Below are 18,840 nucleotides of genomic sequence, written 5' to 3' on the forward strand. Positions count from 1 at the left end.
GACTTTATGGTTTTGAATGTTTTTTATCAGGGAACAGTTAATTTTGTACCGTAGATACAATAATTGGTTCCATACGGAGACACCAGCTCTACACATTCATATTTTCTAGCGAGAAAGCTAGAGGAACTGCCGCAAACAAACACGATATTGTGTCGGAGGCCACCCGACAAACCACATGGAGACACGCAGCACTCAGTCAATTCATCACCACGTTTATTGCCTCATCGCGTTCCAAGCCATAGTTGGGGGCCCGGCGATGAGGGACTGGAGGCAGTCTCCCTAAGGAAACACTTCATTCTCCATCAGCAAGCACCAAGAAACACAAGGACATATACCCCAGGCCCCATACAGATAACATTCATTGTGTGCAATCATGCATAGCACAGGAACAGAGCAAGTTTACAAAGTAGCAATGATCAGGGTACAAGCTCTGCAGATAGTGCAAAGAACATCATAAACCTTCATCAGAAGTCACATCCTGCCTGCAGGAATATGGGATGAAAAGTCTTGGAAACAGGATTAGATAAGGGACAGCCTCAGCCTGCTGCATCTCATGTCGGGCCAGGGCCACTGGCCCCGAAATCTCCCCCTTCCTGTTTGTACAAGAGTGGCCTGGTGTTTATGGTAACCGGTGTCTACACTGTCCAGAGGGCCGCAGGGGAGGATCCATCCCCCACAAGTCCCTCGCGTTAAATGCTGAATGGCGTGGACTCATGCCTGTCTTAGGTGCCCCGCAGCGCTTACTCTGCTTACCCGTCATCAAGGATATAGGAAGCATGTCCTGCCCTCTGTCTTAGGTTGCTAGAGAAGCCTGCGAGTGCTTACCCGTCGTTGACTACCGGTCCACCCTAAGAACAGTGTAGGAGCAAGCGGTCAATGAGGCAGTTAGGAAGAGAGAGACTGAGGCTTTCACGGCATATCACATACTGCAGCCCCCTGTTTTAGAGTGTCCTAGAGGGTATGTACTGTCCTTTTGATAGCCTCTCTGTTTGCACACATTGGAACGGTGGGAACGTTTGGTTGTATTACTTCACATCAGTCTACAGGCAGGCAGAAGACAGAGGTTGTGGGGGCTGGCTCCCCACAGCTCCCCCTTTTTTTACTTTAGGACCAGCGCCTGTCTTAGGCGCCCCTGAGCGGAGTGGCAGCTTACCCGTCTTTGCCAGAGGGTCGACTTGCATGAGCAGTCTCAGCCCTCCGCTGTCTTAGGTTGCATGCCATCCCTCAAGGCACTTACCCGTCTCTGGCTACTGGTCCAAGAAACCAAGAAACACCTGCTGTATTGCAGAGGAGGGGGGTTTTGTAGCGATGACTTCGAATGGGGACCAAATATCTATGTCCAGTTGTGTTAAGAACCCAATCTCTTGCCGTAGTTCACGCAGCAAACGAGTGAAATTACTATCCCAGGTATGGTTTAAGGTGGCACCTAAAGAGCGAGACAAATTAGCAAGATGAGTATAGTTATGCCAGGTAAACGGAGTAGCGCAAAGCACGACAGATTGAACCAAGCAGGGGGTTCCCCACATCCCCGTCTAAGATTCAGTTCTTCCTGGAGAACGTTGACCCGTTGGTTTAGTAATAAGATTCCTGAATGGATATGCTGATCCACTGCCACTCGGAGCGTTCTTGTTTGATCATTCTTCTGGAGCATGGGAATAGGTGACCTTTTTTCCTTTTAGGAATTTCACAAGCCAAGACTGACCTTGACTTGTCTATGACTTGTTTATGGGCTGCCTACATCTCCCCCTTTTTTATTTAACTGAGAATGGCCTCTGTCTTAGGTTGCCCTCAGTCATCTCTGTCCTTACCCGTCATTGGTAACTCTGGCAGCTTGGCCTAGAGCCCTGTCTTAGGTTGGTACAGGATGCTGAGCGTCTTACCCGTCTCTGAGTACCATTCCAGCCCAACATTAGGTGAGAGATGAAACATACAGCCAAATATTAATTATTTGTGATTACAAATAATGATGAATGTCAGTTCATACAGACTGTAGCCAAGTCAGCATAAAATGCAGAACACACAGAAAACATCCCATACCAAGTAGGAAAAGCAGTAGTGGTCCAGTCAACATTAATAACCAATGAATCCATTGAAACCCTCCAAATGTTAGGGGGTTAGTAATAAACATGTTTTGTATTTTACTCTTAAGTTTATCAATAACAGACTCTATATATGGCACATTGTTAGTAATGTTAAAACAACATTTTCCTGTTACAGATTTACAACTTATATGATTTTTTAACATCAAGTAATTGTTAGCTGCATGGTTTAAAAGTACTCCTGAGTGAACTTGATCCAATGTTTCGGCTATATTGGACAGTCCAGTAGCAGTAAGATTAATTGTTTTGGTCACTGAATATGCAAGCCTTCGCAGTCCACGGTTATTTCCAAAGGCCAGTCCAGGAACACTTACTACTGGTACAGCCATGGCCAGGGCAATGTCCTCTCCTATTAGGATGACATTGCCATTACAGTCTTTAGGTGAAGCATGTTGCCGATGCGCTCTATCCGCCACTGTAAATACAGATGTCAGCATCGGGGCCACACAGTCCAGGGAGCAATTGCAGAAGTTATCAGAGGCTAACGATGTGAAGGCATATTTGCTACATAAAAAAACCCACCCCTTAGGAGTCCATGTCCCATACCAGTATTGGATTAGGTGTATATCATTGATTGGCGAAAGGATCCCTTTATTGTACCGATTGTAAAACCTTAATAACTTGTGCAGGCTGTGCACTCCGTAACTTGTCATTTTAATTTTTACTCAATCCTGAGCAGAGAGCCCATTCCTTTGCCAAAGAGGCGAACTGAGGGTCTTTCCAGCCAGAAACTTTACAGGTTACACATTCGACTTTAGTTTTCCTTTTAAAGAAAGGAATTGTTTTGTATACTTGTAGATTCTGTTGACTATACCAATTTGTGACAGCAAATTGTTTTTTAGCTGTCTGCTGTGCACAGACTTAGTTACTTTTAGTTTAATCTGCAAGAAATACGCTGCAAGCCTTATAGTGCACACTAAAGTTATTTAGAGGAAAGATGGTAAAGGAGTATAGATTAACAGAATGTTGCAATAAACATGGCTCCATTGCTTTAATAATACTATAGCAAGACAGTCCACTGATTCCTGTTGGGAGGGCCTGAGGCTGGCCCCGCTTCCAGTTTTCTAAACTCTGTTTTTTAATGAATTACCTTTTTTATCAGTTTTGGAGTGACATTTATTGGCCCAATGCCTTCCCCTTTAGCACTGGGGGAATATACCAGGAGGAGCCTTATTTTGATTTTTGACTTTTGGACAATTTTTGTACATGTCCCTGCTGTCCACATTTATAGTACCCTCATTTATTAGGTAGTCCTCCTTGATGATTTTTGTAATGACATACCATGTAGAGCGGCAGGTTCTGAATGTCCTGTTTTTAAGTGAATCCATTTTGCTAATCCCTCATCAAAGGAACTGTCACAGAACACCTCAGTCATAGTAGCCAATTGATTCATGTTTACATTGTACTCACGTTTAGCAGAATTAATAGTGCCGTGGGCATCACTAAGCAATCTTCACAAAGCACCGGAAAAGAATCCATACTGAGAATCAGACATTATTAGTAATCATTACAGGCATGTTTAACATGTAGCTTGACTGTGTGTTCCCCTGGGATGAAGCAGCAGCAGCAGAGGCTTGCCCCGGCTCCCTCTCAAAGCCCCAAGGACAAGGGTGGCTCATTGCCAAGATTTTAGGCAAGCAGTGCATCCCGTCCCGGATCTTGGCCAGAGAGCCAAGACATGAAGCATGCCCACCTGTTTATCAGAAACATTCCTTTATCCTCCTCCCCAGGAACTGGCCAGGCTCCCAAGGAGCAGGAGAAGGTCATTTGGCAACAAAGTTACTTGTCCACCAGAGCTGAACCTAGATACAAGCCTCTTTATTTTAAAAATTTGTCCTTACATTTGGCCCTAGGGCTGCATTGAGAGGTAGACATAATTAACACATTATAAGAATACAATACAAATTTTTCATACAAGTATATATCCAGCAATCAAACACAATAATACTCAATGTGTTTTAAGGGTAAATTGAAACATAACTGAGGGAGAATAGCTTCTTGGGCACCCATGTCAAGGACATAAAAAACAGTACCATTCCAATACAACAACTCAAGCTGCTGCAGACAGCCTGAGAACTGGCTAGACAATCCCATGGCATGGAGATCTGAGGCATTGATACTTGTTAAACAGACATGTTGAGGCGCACACAATCCAATTAACAAATGCGCTAACATTTTGCATTACTCTGAAATTAGTGATTTGGGTTTCATTAAATATTTGTAACATCTCTTTTTGATAAGACAACAAATTTTTTAGCGGATGGAACATGGTGGGTAACCATTTAGCCATAATGATAGTAGCCTCTTACTATCTGTAATTGTTACATTTTTGTAGGTTTGTGCAATCTTAACTACTTGTGGCATATTTTGATTTACATTTTTTAAAGCCAACCACGCATAATCTGCCCAAGCATTCCTATCAATAATAAGGGTAGAGTTAGTACATAATACAAAAATAGAATGGGTAGTCCAGACACTTTGACACTGCTTGCTTTGTTTCTTTAAATGCGCATTTTCCATAGTTATGGCTTAGAGGGGTTCCTGAGAAATTTTTTGTCTTTTAAGTCCTACACGTGCCAATTGCTCCCCCCTTTCTCCTGCAACCGGCGTCCCAGGAGCTTTTTAACAAGGCCTTTATATCCTTGTCACATTTAGATGTGACTGTATATTCCCCATGGGCAATAGGAGAGGCTCCCCGGGCAAGCCCTAGTCTGCCACGCCCTACTCGTGCTTATGTGCCTCCCTTTTAATCCCTACGGCCTGCTACCGCCACAGCCTTCCCTCTTACAGAGGCTTACCTGTGGATGAGATGAATCCGAGTCACGGCACCAGCTGTCGGAGGCCACCCGACAAACCACATGGAGACACGCAGCACTCAGTCAATTCATCACCATGTTTATTGCCTCATCGCGTTCCAAGCCAAAGTAGGGGGCCCGGCGATGAGGGACTGGAGGCAGTCTCCCTAAGGAAACCCTTCAGTCTCCAGTAGCAAGCACCAAGAAACACAAGGATATATACCCCAGGCCCCATACAGATAACATTCATTGTGTGCAATCATGCATAGCACAGGAACAGAGCAAGTTTACAAAGTAGCAATGATCAGGGTACAAGCTCTGCAGATAGTGCAAAGAACATCATAAACCTTCATCAGAAGTCACATCCTGCCTGCAGGAATATGGGACGAAAAGTCTTGGAAACAGGATTAGATAAGGGACAGCCTCAGCATGCTGCATCTCATGTTGGGCCAGGGCCACTGGCCCCGACAATATTGCTGTTTGTATAGATGACATTTTATGCACTTGCCTAACGAAAAGACATTGCTTTTCTCTTCCAGGATCCAGAGCAGGAGGAGCAGGTCCTGATTTGCTCCAAGCAGAGGTAGTTCTTGATTCCCTGTGTAGTAGGAGTCAAACCTTGTTAAGTTGTCACATCCAGAAGCCATCACAGAGGGACTGTGGGTGCTGCGGAGTAACCTGCAGAGGCATGTAACCAAAGGTTCAGAGGACTGGGTGGCCGTCAAGCTATATAGACACTTCACTTGAGGACTAATGAGGGCTTGATTTCCAGGGAAGACAAAACAGCTGATAAAATCTTAAACAGCATCCAGTTTCTTTTGAAAGAATTAGGCTGGTTAGGTTTAAGATGGAGTTGCTTGAGCTAACTGCATATTGTTCTGCTTCTGTGCAAATTGGCTGGGCTTGCAATAATTTTTGCAAGAAATAAAAATGCTTTCATAAGATAGCTGAACTTTAGCTGAACTTGCAGTATGTAATCGTTTTTGTAACCGTTTTAGGAACTATAAAGGCAGAAGTTAACAAAAAATTGTACCCAACCTATGTCCTGTTTTAATACCACAAGTTATTACACACTACATTGACCCCTGCCCTTGCTTGCTCAAGCTAGAAATGAAAACCACAAGGCACGTACAGCATGTAACTTCTTCCCTTTTACCCTGGAAACCCCCTTCTTACCCTGTAATCCTTTAGGTTACCAAATGAAATTGTAACACTGTGGAAATATGCTAATGTTGTGGTTTTAAGCCTTAAATACTCTGTGAAATTGATGATCGGGGCCACTCTCTCTGCACTGCACTAGAGGGTGCTGTTGTGTTGTTGAGACGGCCCATTTGCAAATGCAATAAACTTCCTCTTGCTCTTGCAGCGATTGGAGTGGAGTCTGTGTTTCTGGGGGTCCGGATTGTGGGACACCTGCTTAAGGGGTCTTACATTTCTTGGGGGCTCGTCCGGGATTCAGACCCCCCCAGATTCACCCTCCATCTCCCAATCGGAGGTAAGTCTCTTCTGTTTCGTGTATTTTTGTGTGTTTCACTGTCCATTTCCCCGGGGCGCCTGGCGTACCGGTGTTTATGTTTACAGGTGATAAGAGCCAGTAGTAGGTAAGGACAGACGTGTCCGGACCCCTGGCTCAAGCCCTGGAGGACGCTCCAGCGGTGTTCTGGGAGAGGGCTGGTTAGGCAGCCGCTCCCATCGGAAGTTTTGGTTTCAGTTTTGTTTCGTTCCATTGTCGCGTGCAGTATGATTGTGTGTTTTGTAATTACGTTCTGTGTTATGATTATGATTTACTTTTTCTTTCCCAATATGAGTCAGGGATTAACCACGCCTTTAAGCCTTATTTTAGATCATTGGAAAGAGGTCCAAGAACGGGCCCAAATCTTGTCCGTGAAGGTGCGAAACCAGGTGCAAAATCCCCCAAATTGGGTAAAACCTTTTCTTTTCTCCAACAGGGTGGTGGCGGAGCTCGATCCCGCTGCTCCCGTCACCGCCCTAAAAATGAAGCCCAGCCCTGAGTTGCCAACGGCCACCCCGGCGGCGGAGTCGGGCCCCAAACCCACTCCGCCCCTATCTGTGACACCTCTAGACCCACTTTTGCAGGCCCTCCTGACTACGGAAGAAAGACAACGAGTTCTCACGGAAGCTCGGAAGAGCGTTCCTGGGGACAATGGTCAACCCACCCAACTTGCAAACGAAATTGATGCAGCTTTCCCGTTAACCAGACCAGATTGGGATTTTAATACGGCAGCCGGTAGGGAACGACTCCGTCTCTATCGCCAGATTCTCCTGACAGGTCTCAAAAGGGCAGGGAGACGCCCTACTGATTTGGCTAGGGTAATCCAGGGTAAGGAAGAGACCCCAGCGGGGTTTCTGGAAAGGTTAGCTAAAATCCTGGTCACCGCAGTGAGCAAATTAAACAGACAAGATAGGTCATGTTACGGTAGAGGTCAGACAGGGAAATACCCGGGAGATAATAATAGACCACGGAAAAGACCACAGATAGAACGAGACCAGTGTGTGTACTGCAAGGAGAGAGGACACTGGGCCAGAGACTGTCCAAATAAAAATGTCACCAGAGAAAAGAAGGAGGACGGTGTGGGGGCCAGTGAGGCCCTACTGAAACAGCTGAAACAGGAGATGTCCCTGCTGCCCCTAACGGAGCCTACCATCACCGCCAACTTTAGCCTCTTTGCTCCCTTTGGCAGTGGCTGCCCGATCAGCGGGCAGAGCCAGCTGAGGGGGGCCTTTGGAAGTGGGGCGCTGCCCACTGGCCCCGACTACTACTCCCAGCTGCTTACCAAGAATAACCTGAGTAACCCTGAACGTATTCGGTTTGAAACAACGACCTCCCTCAATCCCGCCACACTGCTACCGGAACCAGGAGACCAAAACGCAGGTCAGTCATAACTGCCAACAGGTGCTGGCCGAAGTCCATGGGGCCCGAGAGGACCTGACAGATCGGCCCCTACCAGATGCTGAGTACACCTGGTATAATGAAGACAGCAGCTTCCTCCATCAAGAAGCCTTCCCGACCAAGGAAGGAACCGCACTAATATTTCCCCGATTTGGACTACCAAAAGGTACTGGGGTCAGACAACGGACCCGCTATCGTCTCCCGGGTGAGTCAGTTGGTGGCCAGGGTGCTGGGGATTTAGTCAGGTAAAACGTATGAGCAGAACAATTAAGGAGACCTTAGCTAAATTAATAGTGGAGACTGGCACTAGGGACTGGGTCAAGTTGCTGCCGATGGCTTTGTTGAAGGCTCGTAATATTACTGTTGCTAGACTTTAATTGTCCGAGGACTAACTCTGGAAAGGAGCTAAAGTTAACTATCTGTTTTAATTGACTGAGTGTTTTGCAGTAGTCCTGATTGATCTGGCTTTGTTAGTCTTCTGGTGAGGTAAGAAGAGCCAACCAGGCTCTATGGAAAACATCAAGTATAAAAGTGTGTACTTGGTAAAGAATGTTGTTAGTAAGAAGGGCTAAAAAGAAAAGAGCTTTTTAAATAAGGAAAGGACATGGTTTGTAAGAATGACTTTATCCTGATGGCTAGTTTACTCTAGACTGGAATGGAAATGGTAAAATATTTAAAGTAAGTTGAAGAGGGTGAGTGAAAGTTACAAAAAATTATAAAAATAAAAAAATGATGGGAGGCCGGCACAGTGTTCCTAAGGCTACTGTCACATACCATAAGACAGATAGCAAGAGAAAATACCCAGATCTCCCTCGACGCCCATATGCCAGCTGTGAAGAAGTTACGGAAGACGGAACTCCATCCATAATCCCAAAATTTTGGGTATTCCGCTTGAGGGAAAATGTTAGGCAGGAAGCCAGTTGTGAGCTTATGTGTGTGTGACAGGCCTAAAGATAAGGCATTTATATGCATCCGCATCTCAAACACCCTGCTCCCCTCCTTTGTTTCAAAACAACAATTAGGGAGACCTTAACTAAGTTGATAATGGAGACTGGCACTAGAGACTGGGTTGAATTGCTGCCAATGGCTTTGTTTAGGGCCCGCAAAACACCTTCTGTATGTGGACTAACATCTTATGAAATATTGTATGGAGGCCCTCCACCCGCGGCAGATTTGTTGGGACCCAGTATTGACTCTTTTGCAACATCCCCTACTTTGCAGACTCGTTTCCGTGCCTTGCAGCTGATTCACAAGCACATAGGGAAGCAGCTGGCTGCCGCATATCAGTCCAAAGGCCCCGTGCTCCCACACTCGTTCCAGGCTGGGGACACCGTCTACGCCGCGCTGGAAAGGACCTTACACAGTACTACTGACCACACCGACGGCGGTAAAGGTGGACGGAATCGCCGCCTGGATTCACGTGTCGCACGTCAAGAAAGCAGCAACTGAACAGAGTCAAGGGACAGGCAGCCCTGCCGACAAGCCGACACCGGAATGGAGACTACAACGCACTCAAAACCCCCTCAAGATAAGACTATTTTGCTCTTAGTATTCTTTTTCAGCATGGTTGTAGTAAACTCAAGTCCTCATATCCCTTATCATATTACTTGGCAGCTTATTAATTTAAGAACCGGAGCAATTGTCAATAGCACCTCTGGTTTTAATGTTCTTAGTGATTATTTTCCTGAATTGTATTTTGACCTTTGTCAACTTTTTGATGCTGATGATGTATGTGTTGGGAAGGGAGGAACCTATGTCTGTCCCGGGGGAAAGAATGGAAAATCCCTTCCTGGTTGCGGGGGCCCCGAAGTAGGATACTGTGAAAAATGGGGATGTGAAACCACTGGAAGTGCACACTGGAAACCCTCCTCTTCATGGGACCTGATTACTATCGGGGCGGCTCCAGGTATAATATTTAGTAACTGTGGGGGTAGGGACTGTAGTACTTGTATAAATGGGACGTTGGGTAGGTGTCACCTCCAGATCCTTCGCTTCACAGATAAGGGAAAACAGGACAAATGGGTTGGGCCTAAGTCATGGGGCATATACTTGTATAGACCGGCCAGAGACCCCTTTGCCCTATTCGCCTTGAGCCGGACAGTTACTGTCGCAGCCGTATCGGTTGGACCAAATAAAATATTAACAGATCAGAGGAGCCCAACCTCCCCACACTTTGCAAAGGGGAAATCTCTTGGGCAGGTACTTGTCAGAAATCGGCCCAGTCAGACGCCTGCCAGCAGTCAGTCCAGTCTGGCTTCCCCGACAACCGTTTTCCCGAATAAGCACGTAGTAGCAACGCCTCCTCCGCCCGGCCCCGAAAATTCCTCCTTACCCGGAACGGGGGATAGGCTCCTCAACCTAATACATGGGGCCTTCCAAGCATTGAATGGCTCTGACCCCGATAGGATCCGGGATTGCTGGCTGTGCCTAGCCTCACCTCCCCCTTATTATGAGGGAGTAGCTGTCGTTGGAAATTGGACCAACCATACCAATGTCCCTCCCCAGTGCTCCAATCTGCCATCCCACTGACTAACTCTTACAGAAGTATCAGGACAGGGACTTTGCGTAGGCTCCATTCCCCCTCAATATCAGGGCCTCTGTAATAAAACTATGACTCTCAAACCAGGCACCTATTATTTAACAGGACCAAATGGGACATTTTGGGCATGCAATACAGGCCTAACCCCCTGCTTGGCAGGACAAGCTCATAATCGAACTCATGAATGGTGCGTCATGGTTGAAGTATGGCCTCGGGTCACACTACATGACCCTGAGGAAGTCTACCGACAATATGAGGGAAACCTCCGGCTCCCTAGGGAACCCTTATCCATAACGCTAGCCCTCATATTGGGAGGACTCACAGTCGGGGGCATCGGAGCAGGCATAGGTACCGGAGCCACTGCTCTGTCAAAGACAAATCAGTTTCACCTGTTACAGCAAGCTATGCATTCAGATTTACAAGCTTTAGAAGAATCCGTCAGTGCCTTGGAAAAGTCCTTAACTTCACTTTCCGAGGTAGTATTACAAAATAGAAGGGGGCTGGACCTGGTATTTTTAAAGGAAGGGGGACTATGTGCAGCCCTAAAGGAAGAGTGTTGTTTCTATGCGGATCACACTGGAGTGGTCAGAGATAGCATGGCAAAATTAAGGGAGACTAAAACAACGACAGAGCCATTTTGAGGCAGGACAGTCATGGTTTCAGAGCTGGTTTAACTCATCCCCTTGGTTAACAACCCTAATTTCCACCATCACAGGACCTTTAATAATATTACTTTTAATTTTAACCTTTGGGCCCTGCATAATAAATAGGCTTCTTCAGTTTATTAAAAGTAGATTGTCTATCACCCACGCCTTGATCCTGACCCAGCAGTACCAAAGTTTAAAAACGGAGGACATAGAAGAAAAATTTTAGGATGCAGCTATTCCTTAAATTTTAAGATTAAAATTTGCCAAGAAAAAGAGGAGGGAGTGAAAGAATTAGGCTGGTTAGGTTTAAGATGGAGTTGCTTGAGCTAACTGCATATTGTTCTGCTTCTGTGCAAATTGGCTGGGCTTGCAATAATTTTTGCAAGAAATAAAAATGCTTTCATAAGATAGCTGAACTTTAGCTGAACTTGCAGTATGTAATCGTTTTTGTAACCGTTTTAGGAACTATAAAGGCAGAAGTTAACAAAAAATTGTACCCAACCTATGTCCTGTTTTAATACCACAAGTTATTACACACTACATTGACCCCTGCCCTTGCTTGCTCAAGCTAGAAATGAAAACCACAAGGCATGTACAGCATGTAACTTCTTCCCTTTTACCCTGGAAACCCCCTTCTTACCCTGTAATCCTTTAGGTTACCAAATGAAATTGTAACACTGTGGAAATATGCTAATGTTGTGGTTTTAAGCCTTAAATACTCTGTGAAATTGATGATCGGGGCCACTCTCTCTGCACTGCACTAGAGGGTGCTGTTGTGTTGTTGAGACGGCCCATTTGCAAATGCAATAAACTTCCTCTTGCGCTTGCAGCGATTGGAGTGGAGTCTGTGTTTCTGGGGGTCCGGATTGTGGGACACCTGCTTAAGGGGTCTTACACTTTCATTCTCTCCACACAAGAATCTGAACTGCTCTCACACCATATCCATTAACACATGTGGCATTAGAGCTCTGCTAATGCTTTTTCCTGAACACAGAGTAACAAAATAATAGTAAAAAACTTTCTATCCTGGAAACCAATACTGGGCCTAAAATGAATGATTTTTGTAGTGTCATCCAGGGCAGAACCAGGGGCTAAGCACAGTGCTGGTCACCTACAAAGGTCTTTTGTTAGAAGTGACAACCAGTTTAGAACAAAAAGTTAAAAAATATATCCCTTACATAAAACATCCCATCTGTATTTCAGAGCTTTCTGTAGAAGTCCTAACTCAGTGTGTAAAAATGGGTAAGACCTTGATTAACAAGCCAGCTTGCATAATTTTCTATTAGTTTCATTGAAGACAAAGGATCATCTCTTGTGTACCTAAACTTGTTCAGCCAGTTCTCTATTTTGTTTTTATGTGTTTGTCAGAAGAGAACAAACTGTTAGTGTATCACCAAAAAACCAATATACTTAGTGTAGATGAAAGCTTAACCCCAAACAATCTTATCAGAGATGCTCATATTCAAGCACTATTCCTTCTGCATGGTCCTTCCTGTCCCTTTTCAAGAGTCAAAGGAACATGCCCTCCTTTGAAAGTTGTTTTGTATCTGAAGTGATGAGAGTTTTAGGCAGGTAAATATAGGATTATAAGGACCAGTTATCTCATGATCCCTTTTCTCTTTCCTTCCTCCAGCTGAATCTTCACACTTATGTATATTCTTCTAGGGGAAAAAATGAGCACATACCAGGTGAGTTCACGTTTTAATAACCAGTGTGTTTTACAGTAAATTTCATAAGAGTTTCTATGTCAGTATATTTACATGGACAAGTAGAATAGAAATGGACCAGACACATACATAGAAGATACTCTTCTAGAAACACACAGGTGACTAGAAGAGCAAGGGTGGCATGCAAGTAGATGCAGGGTTTTATATCTGCATTACAAATTTTACCAAATCAAACTCCAAATTATTTCTGACATTTTTGATAGTCTTAGCAGAATGGCAGACTGGAAATGATATGGGAAAAAGTTAAAAGGTTTACATTGATGAGAAAGATAAAGCAAACCTCTTCCTCATGAGATATAATCATGAACACAAACATGTTTGTTGTTCTTCAAGTGGTTGTTTAAATTAACTTGCTGAAATAACAGAATGTAACATCTACTTGTTCTTCATAGAAATAGAAAATGTAATGTTAAATGCAAACTTGCTCAGTACTGTTTTTCAAGAACTGAAACACAGTAATTAAATTAGATTTGTTTCCTACGAATCAACTGACTGTCCTGAAAATTACTCTCCATAAACATTTTTCTTTTTGACAGGCAGAGTGGACAGTGAGAGAGAGAGAGAGACAGAGAGAAAGGTCTCCCTTTGCCGTTGGTTCACCCTCCAATGGTCACCGCGGCTGGTGCACTGCGGCTGGCGCAGCACGCAGATCCGATGGCAGGAGCCAGGTGCTTCTCCTGGTCTCCCATGGGGTGCAGGGCCCAAGGACTTGGGCCATCCTCCACTGCACTCCCTGGCCATAGCAGAGAGCTGGCCTGGAAGAAGGGCAACCGGGACAGAATCCAGCGCCCCGACCGGTACTAGAACCTGGTGTGCCGGCGCCACTAGGCAGAGGATTAGCCTAGTGAGCCGCGGCGCTGGCCATAAACATGTTGAGTACCCATGATACTCAGACTGTTCAGCAGATGATCTATAATTCTGGCTTTTTCAAATGTTCCCACAATTTTCATTCAACTTCAAATATCTCTGATGCCTTGGTGTCTTTTCACACTTGCCTAGAATCTCCAGTGACCTAAACTAGATTACAATCAAATCAAGTGAATGTTGTCTTGTCCTTTCTTTACTTGACTTTACTATAACACTAGCCTGTACTTCTCACTCTGCCCTTCTGGAAAGTTCTCTGAGAGTGACACTATCAGCCCTTATCTTCTTTTATCATTTCACTTAAATCATCCTGTTTTCATCCTTGGCCCTTTGTCTTCTTTACTTTGACTGATTTCATCCTCTCACTTTTTTCTACAGCTTTATTGGGTTTCAATTCACCCATTTAAAGTAAAAAGTTCAGTGATATTTTTTAGTATATTCACAAATATGGGCAAAAATCATCAGAGTCAAATCTAGAACATTTTTATTTCCTTAAAAAGAAACTATATACTTTAACTAACATTCCATTGTGTTGTAGCTCCAAGAAGTCAATAAACTCCTTTCTTTAGATTTGCTGAACCATTTCATTAGTTCTTGTAGGACAGTTTTCTTGTGATTAATTGTCTATATTTTTCTTCATCTGAGAAGGTATTAATTTCTCTGTTCTTGCTGAATATAGAGGATTGTGGGCTAATAATCCTTTTCTTTCAGCACTTTGAATATGTCATCCCGCTGCCTTCTACTTTCTATGCTTTTTCATTAGAAACCATTTTTTAATTTTTATTTTATTTTTTTAACTTTTATTTAATGAATAAAAATTTCCAGTGTACAGCTTATGGATTACAATGGCTTCCCCCTCCCATAACTTCCCTCCCACCCGCAACCCTCCCCTCTCCCTCTCCTTCTCCCCTTCCATTCACATCAAGATTCATTTTCAATTCTCTTTATATACAGAAGATCAATTTAGTATAAAGATTTCAACAGTTTACACCCACATAGAAACACAAAGTGAAACATACTGTTTGAGTACTAGTTATAGCATTAAATCAAAATGTACAGCACATTAAGGACAGAAATCCCACATGAGGAGCAAGTGCACAGTGGCTCTTGTTGTTGACCCAACAAATTGACACTCTAGTTTATGGCGCCAGTAACCACCCTAGGCTGTCGTCATGAGTTGCCAAGGCTATGGAAGCCTTCCAAGTTTGCTGACTCTGATCATATTTAGGCAAGGTCATAAAAGACAGGGTGAGGATAGTAACCAATGATCCTAAGAGTGGCATTTACCAGGTTTGAACAATTATACAGCATTAAGTGGAGAAGAGGACCATCAGTACACACAGGTTGGGAGTAGAGCCATTGGTGGTAGAGTTGAGGTTATGATTACAAAGGAATGAGGCCCAAGTGTGCTAGACAGGGTCTAGAACAAAGGACAGAGTCATATTAGAGCAGCTAAGAAAGGTGCTGTCTAAGCTACAATGAAGTTTTCTGATTGAGAGGCAAATAGAACCTGATAGAAGGGGCTTGATAATAATCTGTTGGGCTTTAGGCCTTGAAAGTTAAGAGGCCCAGGCCTATCTATCTCTTCACATGGGGTATATCCTAAGGGAGGTGTGAACCTCCTAGGGGAAGGCACTCTGTTGACTTTCATTACTTGGCTGGGCTAGGAGGAGAGCTGGCCAGGTAAAGGCAGGTGGCATCTCTAGCAAGAAATTTACAGTTCTGCCTGCAATGTTGCTGACCCTACTTGACCATCCCCTCAGCTGCAGTGGTCACTTTGGAAGTTGGGCTGAGTGAAGGGCTTTTCAGCTTAGAGCCAATAAGATCTGTGGCTCTGACCTGGGCATCCTTCGACTCCAGGGCAGGTCCATTTCCAGTGATCCAACTCTTGGCAGAGCTGCCAGCGCTCTTCACAAGCTGACTTCTGCTGAAGCCCAGGCTTACCACATTGAAAGCACTGCAGTGGACTGGCCTGTTGGATCTCCTTGAAGGCAGATCACTGTACAGAACAGCCATTAATAGGCCTGCCACCCATTGCTTCTGATGCCTAGCTTTCTTTTCCTCCTGGTTTCTGTTAAAGCAGACCAGAGGATGCAAGTCAAGGGAGTGCCCGTTACCCATCTCTAATCTTCTGTGGCCTGAACTACAAGTCTATAGTCACAGGCATGTTCTGTAGTAGTTTTTCTAAGGCAGACAATGCCCATGAGGAAAATTATATTCTCACTTTAAAATTTTCTTTCCCTTTGGTCTGAAAGGGAGGTTTTTTCTACTTACTGTATACTTCACTGATGGCGAAGTGAATCTAGCTATGAGATTATTAGTTAAGTTCTTATTTTGGCTATGCTATTACAGAAAAATGTTAGCCATCTCTTTTATAAGGTCTAAAGATTAAATTGGGCATCCTACAGATTCCTTCATAATAGAATTAGTTTCCTACCTTGAAGAGAATAGAGAAATGAAAGAACAAGTTGGGCTTAGAATAGAGAAATGAGGGAGCAAGTCCTAGATCGCTTGCTGAAAATAGCAATATGACATGAATACTTAGCAAACAGTTAGAAACCATTTTTTAAAAATATGATGTCATTTCTCTCTTGCTGCTTTTAAGAGTATCTGTTTGCCTTTGACTTTTTAACACTTTATCATGTGCCTAATTGTAGTTGTCTTAACTCCAAGATTATCCCACTAGAGATTTATTGAGCTTTGTGAGTATATAATCATGTTCATCAAATTTAGGAACTTCTTTTTTTTAATCTAAAGATTTTTTTAAAACTTTTATTTAGTACATATAAATTTCCAAAGTACAGTTTATGGATTACAATGGCTTTCCCCCCTCCCCATAACTTCCCTCCCACTTGTACCCCTTCCATCTCCCGCTCCCTCTCCCATTCCATTTACATCAAGATTCATTTTCAATTATCTTTATATACAGAAGATCGATTTAGTATATATTAAGTAAAGATTACATCAGTTTGCACCCACACAGAACATAAAGTGTAAAATACTATTTCAGTACTAGTTATAGCATTAATTCACATTGGACAAATAATTAAGGACAGAGATCCCACATGAGGAGTAAGTGCACAGTGACTCCTGTTGTTGACTTAACAATTTGACACTCTTGTTTATGGCGTCTGTAATCTCCCTAGGCTCTAGTCATGAGTTGCCAAAGCTATGGAAGCCTTTAGGGTTCACCGACTTCGATCATATTCAGACAAGGTCACAGTCAAAGTGGAAGTTCTATCCTCCCTTCAGAGAAAGGTACCTCCTTCTTTCATGGCCCCATTCTTTCTACTGGGATCTCACTCACAGAGATCTTTCATTTATGTCCTCTTTCTTTTTTTTGCCAGAGTTTCTTGACTTTCCATGCCTAAAATACTCTCATGGGCTCTTCAGCCAGACCCAAATACCTTAAGGGCTGATTCTGAGGCCAGAGTGCTGTTTAGGACATCTGCCATTCTATGAGTCTGCTGTGTATCCCGCTTCCCATGTTGGATCATTCTCTCCCTTTTTAATTCTATCAGTTAGTATTAGCAGACACTAGTCATGTTTGTGTGATTCCTTTGACTCTTAGACCTATCAGTGTGATCAATTCTTAACCATTATTTGCCCACTGCCAGACCTTTTCTCACTCCCTCTCCGATGTGCTCATTATGCTATCCACAGCTCTTTTTTTTTTTACCTTTTTTTCCCAATCTGTTTCTCAGGCTGCATAATCTCACTGACTGTTTTATCTAGTTATTCATCCTTTTAGTACTCAAACCTGTTGACAGATTTTTTTTGTTGTATGAGATTTTTTTGTTTCAGTTATTATCCTTTTCAACTCTAAATTTTCTGTTTAGTTCCTTTTTATAATTTCTGTCTGCTAATTGATACCTTTTATTGAATGAAATACTGATCTCATACTGTGCTTTAGCCCTGACATATCATTTCCTCTAAGTCTTTGAGCAATATAAAAGAGCTGAATTAAAGTCCTTGTATAGTTAAGTCTATTGTCTGCTTCTTCAGAAGCAGTGTCTATTGATTACCCTTTCTTTTCCTGCATGTAGGTTATAATTACTTATTTACTTTTAAAATAATTTTTGTTGCAAACTAGATATTTTAAATAAAATCATGTGGCTATAGTCACCATACTGTGCAACAGAATATCAGAACTTATTTATTCTTTTTAATTTTCTTAGATTTATTTTATTTATTTGAAAGACAGCAAGACAGAGAGAAGGAGAGACAGAGAGAAGAGATCTTCCTTCTGCTGGTTCACTCTCCAAATGACTGCAATGCCCAGGTGGGCTAGATCAAGGCCAGGAGCCAAGAATTCTATCCAGGTCTCCCATGTGGGTGGCAGGGGCCCAAGTGCTTAGGCTATCCTCTTTCCCAGCTGTATTAGCAGGGAGCTGGATTGAAAATGAAGCAACCAGGACTCAAACTGTTACTCTTATATGGGATGCTGGCATCGCAGGTTGCGATGTAACCTGTTGTGCCACAATGCCTGACTTTATTTCCCTTTTCCAACTGTAACAGTATCCTCATTGACCAGAAAGGTTGTTGTTGAATAATTTTTAAAACTAACTCTGTAGAACCTATATTTCTTGTTATTTTTAGTAGCTGAAGTCTCTATAGAAATTTCCTGAAATGCTTGAACCAGTAAGTCTCCTAGTCTATGTTAGGGGGCTTTCTGCAAGTTGGGCATTCCTTCAGCAGTCATCCAGGCAATTTACTACTTTGCTGGCCTTGATTTCCTGCTTACTTCAAACCTTGAGGTCACCCAGAGGTGACAGCTTCAAGCTTTCTCACATCTTTCCTGAGCAAGCTGACAGCTCTGGGCGTTATGTTCAGTGCTGTTCATTTAGGTGGCCATCTACAGTCTCAGGAGTGTATCAGAACTATTCAGAACCTTTATGAATATCTCACTCCTCAGATTTTCCTTTTAGTTTTTTTTTTGGACAGGCAGAGTGGATAGAGAGACAGAGAGAAAGGTCTTCCTTTTCGCCGTTGGTTCACCCTCCAATGGCCGCTGCAGCCGGCACATCGTGCTGATCCGAAGCCAGGAGCCAGGTGCTTTTCCTGGTCTCTCATGCGGGTGCAGGGCCCAAGGACTTGGGCCATCCTCCACTGCCTTCCCGGGCCATAGCAGAGAACTGGCCTGGAAGAGGGGCAACTGGGATAGAATCCAGTGCCCCAACCGGGACTAGAACCCTGTGTGCCGGCGCTGCAAGGTGGAGGATTAGCCTGTTAAGCCACGGCACCGGCCCCTTTTAGTT

At 43.8% G+C, this 18,840-nt stretch overlaps 1 protein-coding gene across 1 annotated transcript; it reads left to right on the forward strand.

The window, feature by feature from the left end:
- The first annotated feature begins 9,299 nt into the window (after positions 1-9,299).
- LOC133754927 (MLV-related proviral Env polyprotein-like) lies at positions 9,300-11,217 on the forward strand. The gene is given in 3 exon segments (XM_062185267.1): positions 9,300-9,980; positions 10,089-10,954; positions 10,956-11,217. Coding segments are annotated over 3 exon segments (1,809 nt in total).
- The last annotated feature ends 7,623 nt before the right edge of the window (positions 11,218-18,840 follow it).

This window comes from Lepus europaeus, unplaced genomic scaffold (genome assembly GCF_033115175.1).
Source record: "Lepus europaeus isolate LE1 unplaced genomic scaffold, mLepTim1.pri SCAFFOLD_32, whole genome shotgun sequence".
Taxonomy (NCBI): Eukaryota; Metazoa; Chordata; class Mammalia; order Lagomorpha; family Leporidae; genus Lepus; species Lepus europaeus.